We start from the raw sequence: 9,877 nt of genomic DNA, 5'->3' as shown, positions 1-9,877 counted from the left end.
TCCATTCCCTCGAAGTCCATTCATGTACATTGAAGATGTTATCCATTCATAATTCAGATGACATATGTGACTCTTAGGGGGACTTAACCAAGAGTCATGAGGGATGTTATAATGCAACAACTATGCAAAACTATTAAATTTGTTTTACTACTTAAGTTTGTCTCTATCAAACAATGAAACAAAATTATGATTCCACTATACAATATGCAACAAAAGCATATTTCCGTTTTAGAAAAAAAATGGTACAACATAATAACTATGTAACATAATCATACTTCTATTGCACTATAGGGGCGGAAAAAAATGTACAACTACAACAGAATCATATTTCCATTGTTCATTTTTTCGCACCCCCACTTGCACAACAGAATCATGATTCCATTGTGCAATGTTTTTGGAATTAAAACTTACACAACAAAAGTACAATTCCATTGTGTAATGTACAACTTCTATTGCACAATATTTTTTGCACCCAAGTGTAGCGAAAGTATGTTGCTGCTATACAAAGTGGGGAAGGGTATTTTTGGAAACTAAAAATGTTGGTGGGGGTGACTAGCAAAACTGTTGGGGACTAACAACAACTCACTTAAAAATAATTGATTTAGTTTTTTTTATAAGAATTTGCTATATTCACTCCCATTTTTTTCTAAGTACACACTCCCTTTTCCCTTTTTAAAAGTCAATTACTTAAATGACCTTTTTCTTCCAAACCTTATTGTTACCCTCACATCGTTGCACACTCCCCACACAAGAATACACTCCTCTCACGGCTACAAGACACCCTCCTCCCTTTCATTAAACTTCTTCCCCCTTTTCACTCCCTTTGTTACATTTGATTCAATCTCTTGTTGTGGTCTTCCTTTCATCTTCGCTTGCATGATCTTCTGCTCTAATATTAGGGTTTTTTTCATCCTCTGGGCTCTCCAACACGATGAGAATAATTTAGAAAAGGACAGAAACTCTTGTAATCACAGTTGACTGTGGCTCCTAAAAGAAAGACTTAATGTCACTTTTGATCCATTATGTTTTAGTGTTTTGTTTTCTTTGGTATATTATGTTTTAAAAGTTTTATTTTAGTATTTTATGTTTTCAAAAGTTTTATTTGCTCCTTTCTTTCTTTTTTTGTGAATGTACCAAAACATTAAAACATAAAAGACCAAAAGTAATATTTATCCAAAAATTTACATAAACATAGATCTATATATAAGGTTATGTTAAAAGAAGAAAAAAACATATATTTCTTATGTATATTAGGGGGAAGGGACACTCCATACCTTCCTAAAATGTCATTTTTGTTCCTTTATTTTCTCAAATTTGTGATTTTAATTCCCTTAGAGTATGGTTGGATAAGAAAATTTAAAATTCTAAGAATTTCAAATGCTTCAATTGAGATTCTTTCATTTTTTAAAATTCTATTTTTGGATAAAGAAATTAAATTTCTTCATTTTCAAAATTTTGTGTTTGGACCTAAAAGCCTTTGGGTCCAGTTTCATTCAAGACGAGGGAGTTTTGAGTCATGGTGAGGCAGTACTTGGCAATCTCTCTGAACTTGGGGACACTCCTGAGATCGACCTTGGTGCCATCCTTGAGCGTTATGACAACGTCACCCCACTCTCCAATGAAGCTCGACATGACCTGTACATCCTTGATCACATTGTAGCTGAAGTCCTTGTGGTCCTGCCCCGTCAGGTCTGAGATCATGGTCACACGAAGGTTGGTGAACCTGTAGCACATGTACATGGCGCGTGATACCGCAACAAGGGTCAGGGGGAGCCAAAAGAGGGTGAAATCGGGGAGGAGGTTCGCTGCGAGGTCGCGGTACTGGCCCCACCGACAAAGAATATGGTCTCACTGTTGATTTAATTGACAAGTACACCAAATTGTCCCAAGTAGTAAAGTAAAACGAAAGTCCGAGTGTCGAGTCTACAAAGACTTTGTTTGTACTTAGGTAGGTGAATATATAATTTTCAAGCAATAAATAATTTGGTTTAAAAGGTCGTGAAAAGAACAGTAAAATAGATCGGCGGGAAATTAATTTAAATTAAACAAGATAGAAAAAAAAACATAAAAAAGAATTAATTAATTAAAACAAAAAAGATGAGAGAAACCAATATTATTACAGAAGTTAATTCAGAAGATGAGAATGTTGGGGGCTTAGCCTACCAGAGCTACTCTTGATATAATGTTAATGATTTTTGTCTATTTATGTTTATTCTAATTTTCACTCGCATTTACTCATATACTCTAATCATGATCTCTCAAGTGAAAGAATCTAATTTATTTATTTTCTCTCCTAAATCCCTTTAAGAGATAAAATAATTAAATTGCATTAAGAATGGAGATGTATAACAAGTTAAATAAAATCAATCTATCCCTCGTGATGAATTATTTAGGGGGTGTTTGGTTTGGTTGTTTTCTGTTTTCATTTTCACTAAAAACAGAAAACGGTGATGAAAATGTGTTTGGTTGGATTTCTAAAAACATTTTCAGTGAAAATGAAAACAGAAAACAACTAGAAAATGAAAACAATAAATTCTCGTTTTTAGTGTTTTCAGTTGAGAACAGAAACCTCATTTCGGGTAAAATGAAATTGCAGTGACAATGAATGTAATTTTAAGCAAATTTAAAAATACAAAAAGACAAGAAGTCAATATATCATAAATTTTCAGTATTTTTATTTTATGAAAACAGAAAACAAGAAGTCAAACCAAACATATTTTCAGAATTCTAATATTTTGAAAATGAAAACAGTTTTCAGAAAATGAAAACATGAAATGAAAACAAAAAATGAAAATGCAAACCAAACACACCCTTAGATATCCTTTCCCAGTTCTATTAGAGAATAACAATTCTCAAAGATATCCCTAAAACTTACCATGCAAATGGATGATCAAGCCACAAACAATAAAATTAAGCACAAAAAAGGATAATGACAAAGTAATATTCATAGATTGATAGGAAGAGAAATTACACAATTGGCTGCTAAGCTCCCAACAAAAAGAGTTTTTAGCCTCTAATTGTCACATGAGGAGTTTTACAATTGCAAGAGAGTAATATTTAGAAAGGGGGTAATTAAGAAAGGGAATGGAGGGAATGAGTGGCTCATAATGATTGCTTCTCCTACTTTTGACCTTTGTCTTCGATAATGAATTGTATTCTCTTGAATTTTTTTGTGTGTTTTTTCCTTCTTCTTTCTCCTTCTTTTACAAGTGCAACTCAACTTGGTTTTCACGCATCCTTCGCGCTAAGCATGATTGCCACGTTTGACGAGTATGACGATATTCTCGCGCTTAGCACGCGATCATTTTCCAAGCACGATAAATTCACAAACTTTTAACACTTTCTGTATAAAAACTTAAATGATGTTAAAATTTTAATTCTTCACACAAAACGAAAGAAATGAAAGAGAAAAATTAACAATTCCTTCATTATTTTATCCCAAACAGTTATCACTGTTGGGGGAAGGGTGAGGGAGGTGGGAGAGGACACGTGGAGTCGCGTGAAACGACGACAATGGAGGGTGTGGGGTTTGAAGGGGATGGGGGAACTGTTGGTTCAAGGGAGATTAAAGTCTATAGAAGAAGAATTTTAATTTCTTACGTTTCAGAAGGAAATTAAAATTTCACATTTTTAATTATTTAAAATTCTGTTTTAAAATTTAAAAAATTTAAATTCTTTATAAAAAAAAATTTAAAAAAGTGCATAGTCAAGTAAAAAATTAATAAAAAAGACTAAAATCACATATTTTTTAAAAGTAAAAGATAAAATATTTTAATTAAAAAGAATTAAAATCACATATATTTTAAAAATAAAAAACAAAATATTTCAATTAAAAAAATAAAAACTAAAATTACACATTAAAAAAAATAAGAAAAAGAAAATTACATTTTAGCGAAAAACAAAATACAAGCATTCAATATATTATATGTAATTTTTTCATATTTAAATACAGAAGGTTCTTTGCTTTCATTTCTTGAGTTTCATTTCGTCTAGTTCTTTCTTCTCAGTTTCGTTCTTTCTTCGCTTCGCTTTCTCTTCGATATTCGAAGTCCGCAGCTAGCTCCAAGCGATCCATGCAATGGCCTCCTCCGAGATTAACTGGGACAGGTTTCTTCACTTCCTCCTCCATCTTATCTTCGTTTCTGATTTAGCTTTTCGTTTGCGTAATCCAACTTCGTTCGCGTTCATATTGAGTGTGGACTAAAAACTATTGCTTAAAGATTTAAAGATTCTGTGTATATATCCTGAATGAAACGAACTCGAATTCGAAGTGATATACATGAAAATGTGTTAATAACTGTTTGAGAGGTAATGCTTGCGAGCTTGAAATGTAGTGTTAAGTGTTGATGCTTGCTCGATTCGAAGACGTATTTGAACTACCAAGATTCAAGATTCTAGATTCTTCGTTGTGTTGCGCTGCTTGTATTGGATCGTTGCTCTCATTTTCCTACTCAAGAACCTTTTTTCTTTTCTTGTATATTACGATATGTTCAATGAATCTTTCATTTGTGGAAACTGGGTCTTCGCGGAGATTGAAGTTATAGTAAGTAAAGTAAACCATTAATTTCATACCTGAATTATTACTCTCTTTCCTAAGTGGTCCCTAGAAAAGAAAGAAAAAAAAACTGCTTAAGTAGTTCTGAAAGTATTAAAAATCATGTTAAGTAGTCCTTCAAATATTTAAAAAATCCTTTAAATTGGTCCTTGAGTTTTACTGAAATATATTAACTGAGGGAATAATGTAATGAATGTTCAATACTTCAGGGCTATTACACTGTTACTTAAATAATTTTATTAGTTTAGGGACTTCTTAGGAAAGAGGGTAATAGTTTAAGGATGAAAATGGTGGTTTATTCTAGATATATTGGATTTATTTGTTAGGAATGTGTTTTATGGATGATGAACTTGGTGTCTTGAAGTTCTATATATTTAGTGAGTTCCACTTATTTTTGTAGGCTAGATAAAAAGAAGTTCTTTGTTGTGGGAGCAGGACTCTTCACGGGTGTTACAGCGGCACTCTACCCGGTTTCTGTTGTGAAAACTAGGCTGCAGGTTGCCTCAAAGGATACTTTGGAGAGAAGTGCGTTTTCTGTTGTGAAAGGTTTACTTAAAACGGATGGCATCCCTGGTTTGTATAAAGGGTTTGGTACAGTTATCATTGGAGCGATTCCTACCAGAATCATATTCCTCACTGCCTTAGAGACAACCAAGGTGGCTTCCTTCAGGGTGGTGGAGCCGTTTAGACTATCTGAAACTACTCAGGCTGCCATAGCAAATGGAATTGCAGGCATGGCATCATCATTTTTGTCACAAACTCTATTTGTTCCAATTGATGTGGTATGAAAATCTAATTGGCCTAACCTGAGCTGCTGAGCACATGTGTCTGTAGTTTTATACTCAAATTTAAAATTATCTTCTTTTTTTTTTTCATTTAAAATTATCTTCTTTTGGACTTACTGATGGCTGTATATGATACTTGTACTTATTGTGGTACATTCGTACATCTGTTAAGTTAGTTATAGTTAGACAGTGCAAGCTGGCCAACAATCTTTTAAGTTTGTTATAGTTAGACAGTGCAAGCTGGCCAACAATCTTTTAAGTTTGTTTTTAACTTGAAACTTGGAATATATACACTGATGTTCTTTTAGATGTCTGTTGCAATTCAATTTTATTTTAGCTCTAAAAGTGTTTTTGTACTTATTTTTGCATATGGTTTTGTAAGTTGTATTAGTTATATTCTTTTATGTTTAATCACTATTTCTATACTAAAAAAATAAAATTAAACACTATTTTGTACACTTATGTTTTAGTCAAACTCCAACTTGTTTAGTTCCATAAACTTCATGTATCAGAAATGTTTTAAGGATTGAAAGAAAGGTTTTGTAGTATTGTGCTTTATCTGCTGACTTACATTGTATTCTGTTTTTTTTATTGGAGCATGACACCTGATTTAATTACTAGCAAGTAACAATTTATATGCTTTCAATTTATTTTGTCCATACATATATTGCTTCTTTTCGGAAGGGTGTTAATGACATGTTCAGATGAATGAGAAAAAATATTTTATCATGTTTTTTTTTTCTTACTTTTGATAAAACATTTTTTGTTTTATTGAAATATAGATAAATGAATCCTTAATAGAACATCTGGAAAATATTTCTTAATATCATTATTATATGTTATAAAAATTTCTTAGAATCCTTAATAGATAAATGATTTCTTAGAGGTGGTTTCCATATTTTTCTTTATCTACTTAGGTAGGTAGGATTTGGAACCTAATATTAGTATGACACTTTGTATGTTGTATGTATCACATTATAGTACTGTGTATCAATTTAATATCTTGTTATTCTTAGTTTCCATTATCATTCAATTTAATTAGTATGGCGATTTTCTCCTTTCTTATCTAAATTTTCATATAATTTCATCTTATATGCCAACTCTAACTACCTTTACATTGAATGATATTAGGTTAGCCAAAAGTTGATGGTGCAAGGATTATCAGGCCATGCCCAATATAGTGGGGGTTTGGATGTTGCTCGTAAGGTGTTAAGGTCTGATGGCATCAGGGGATTATATAGAGGATTTGGTCTATCTGTCATGACTTATGTACCATCTAATGTTGTATGGTGGGCAAGCTATGGTTCAAGTCAACGCTACTTATGGAGGTGAGACATGATGATGCTTGTTCTGCAGTCTTAAAGCTGGTTTATTGTTGCATTACCTTTTCCTTTATATTATACTTTATCAAATGGTTAGAAAAACTGAATATCCATAGAAAATTGTATGTTTAACTTGACATATTTTCCTTTCTGATGTTTAACCAACACCATTAGGGTACTATGCTATTAGTAATATGAGTGTATTGAAAGAACTTGTAAATTTTTGCAATCTATCAATTAGTTAGGTTCTGTTTTATCATCTATGTAAATGTTCATTATAATAAATGTACTGATTTCAAAATTAGCTCATTTTAAGTTAAAGATGTGTATATTTGTTGTATTCCAAGGACATGGTAAAACTGCAAAACATCTGATAAAGATCCTTTACGTTTGTTGTTATCCTAGATTATGTCAACTTTCAGTACATCATACTAATATTTTATTTCTGCATTTTTTTGTCGTACTATCTGGTATTAAGTATCATTTTCACTGATTGCTTTGGCAGATTCTTGGGAGATAACAGTGAGGAATATACTCCTAGTCTACCAAAGATTATTTTTGCTCAGGCTACTGGAGGGATCATTGCTGGTGCTACTGCATCCTGCATTACAAACCCATTGGATACTATCAAGACACGATTACAGGTATTCATAACCTTGTTGAACACACGTTTTTTTCTATTGCACGAGTTTGTATTCTTTGGTCATCAGTGTAGTGTGGATGCTAATTCTTCTATTTGATAAATTCACAAGAAACATAAAAATTGCTTGTGCTATTCTTTTCATCTATCTAGCTTTAATTATATGCTTGACATCTGCCATCAGTCACCCTGGTACTTCATAAGATGGACCCAAGATACCTAAATGACTAAACCATTCAACTTTTAGTGTGGTTGATACTTGATTGTCACCTCCAAAATACTGTTGCATCTTAAATTTGTGTTCCATATAGTTTGCTTTCTTCTTAACCAAAATCCCTTTGACTCTATAGCTTTTCTCCATAAATCAAGTTTAAAATTTACTCATTTTGACTTAATTGGACTCTATCATCTGGGTTAGAAAATATGGAAATATCCAAAAATATCTTAATTGCATCTTAGAATATTTTAGATTATCTATTACGATTACTTTCCTTATTTAGTGGATTATAATATTTTACATAAAAATTAAAAAAGTTGTGTATTAGTATGAATTTTTGACAAATGCAACTTTTTCGGTGATTTTAACTTTTTTCAAAATATTTAGTGTCTTTTTTATAAACCAGTTTATTCAGATTTACAAAATTTGAATTTATTAAAATTTTTGAAATAGTGTTGCCTAATAAATGCCATATATGATTTTTAACTAGCCTTTGATATTATGGATGCAAAGATAGTAATATATGTATTACTCCAGTAAGTTTTGGTGATTGTTGAAGTTCTCATTTTTTAGAAAGATGACAATGCAAAGGGGAAGAATTGGAATATCATTTTATGATTATTATATCATATTGTGATTGCATTTTCCATGCTGAATCTCATTCATATTCATTTAATTTGCCACTGCCTAATAAATTTTCCTGACTCAATGGCTTGCTGTACAGGTGCTGGGACTTGAAAAGAAAATCCCTGTAAAACAAGTTGTTAAAGATTTGATCGCTGAGGATGGTTGGAAAGGTGTATATAGAGGATTAGGTCCAAGACTTTTCAGCACGTCAGCATGGGGTACTTCAATGATATTGGCTTATGAATATCTGAGTAAGAACTTGCTCTCTGATTTCATTGTGTTGATAATCCTGTTTGTTTATACTGGTTTGGTGTATTTAAATATTGAAATAACTATGTAATTTTTTGTTAACTCTAATAATCCTTGTTTTAGTTATTTATTGATTTTATATTGCCACCATCATAGTTCTGAATTATGGATGCTAAGTAGTCAATTCTGCTGGTAAATCTTGTGGCACTGCTTATATGATATTGTTATGTATGTTATACACTGTCTACGATGCATTTACATCTTAATGTTATCTGCATGCCAAATAAGAATTTTTACTTTTAGACTATCTCCTACTTTTTTATGGTGCACTCTAGGCTGCAGGCAGTTGACTCACTGAAATTAAGTATGACTGAAATATCATCTGAAGTTTTCACAAGGGATGGTCGTTTTCTTAAGCCACAATTTTAAGAATCCGAAACCTTTGTGAATTGAATTTTTCCTAGTGATTAGTGTTATTTTAGTCAAACCTTGGACCGTTATTTATTTAAATTTATGGACACTCAAGGGAGAATTATGCAAAAAATAAATGTATAGTTTTTGTCCTTTTTGAAGATAATTTATTTTGTTTTCTTTTTTATTTAAGATACCGTAGACTTGTTATTTGGTTTGTGTCATGATTTTGTCTGTTAAACGAGTTTGACACTTTTTAATCTTGTATTATAGTACCTTTTCTATTCTATATGAAAATATTTTAACTCGTTTTGAAATTTTTTCAATGCTCCACTCAGAGCGCTTGTGTGCAAAAGATGGAGGAGGCAATTGATCTGTACACTGGCAGTCTTTTTCAAATTTGGAAAGAATATGCTCATAAATCACAATGGCAATTGAGCCCTAGATTTGCTGCTGGACATAATCAGATTTGCTGCTTAAAAGGTTTTGAACTTTAAGCAGACAGTTATGTTAACTGATTGTTCATCTAGGAAATAATCGTTGCATACATAGATATGGAATTTTTCGTATTAGAAAATTAGTTTCATTCTTTTCGATGATTAAATCGGATATAGGTGTATTCTTTTCCAACATTGTTATCGATAATGTACAATAGGAGGCAAAAAGTTACAATCAGATTTTTTTTTTCTGCCCACGCTAAATGTGTGCTTGTCTCAGATTTTTCTCCACCGACCGCGTATACTTTAGTGTTTAACCTTCAAAAATACTTTTTCTAGTTCTTAACAATTTCAAAGTGTGTAAGATAATCTTTGACAGTTTTCTTATTGAAAGTTGGCAAAAGTTGTCATCTAATTATCATATGATTTTAGTCATGGTAAATAATGTGTTATTAGTATCTATAAAAAATGTGACATTTGTGATCGTTATTTCTTTTCATAAACAAGAAACCAATAGGGCAGGATTTTTTGTGAAGAACAAGAACAACACCTAACACATTTTCATTAACAAAGAACCAAGAAAACATTTACATGAACTGAAAACACATTTAACCTTTTTAAAGCATAATCAAGT

The 9,877-nt window shown here is 31.7% G+C and overlaps 1 protein-coding gene and 1 pseudogene across 2 annotated transcripts; one reads left to right on the top strand and one right to left on the bottom strand.

Annotated features, from left to right (window-relative positions):
* Window positions 1-1,467: 1,467 nt before the first annotated feature.
* LOC100815388 (uncharacterized) lies at window positions 1,468-2,574 on the bottom strand (annotated as a pseudogene).
* Window positions 2,575-3,958: 1,384 nt separating this feature from the next.
* LOC100814858 (solute carrier family 25 member 44) lies at window positions 3,959-9,500 on the top strand. 2 transcript variants are annotated; one of them, XM_014771423.3, is made up of 6 exons: window positions 3,959-4,107; window positions 4,991-5,337; window positions 6,472-6,668; window positions 7,168-7,306; window positions 8,244-8,397; window positions 9,145-9,500. In XM_014771423.3, exons 1-6 carry the CDS (start codon window positions 4,074-4,076, stop codon window positions 9,177-9,179), a joined length of 906 nt encoding a protein of 301 aa, XP_014626909.1. In that variant the 5' UTR covers window positions 3,959-4,073; the 3' UTR covers window positions 9,180-9,500. The 2 variants fall into 2 exon arrangements, with proteins under 2 accessions (XP_014626909.1, XP_003554927.1); XM_003554879.5 differs by having other exon boundaries at window positions 4,956-5,337.
* The last annotated feature ends 377 nt before the right edge of the window (window positions 9,501-9,877 follow it).

Source organism: Glycine max, chromosome 19, assembly GCF_000004515.6.
Source record: "Glycine max cultivar Williams 82 chromosome 19, Glycine_max_v4.0, whole genome shotgun sequence".
Classification (NCBI taxonomy): Eukaryota; Viridiplantae; Streptophyta; class Magnoliopsida; order Fabales; family Fabaceae; genus Glycine; species Glycine max.
The sequence above is the reverse complement of the archived record's forward strand: the minus strand, read 5'-3'. Positions and strand labels throughout refer to the sequence as shown.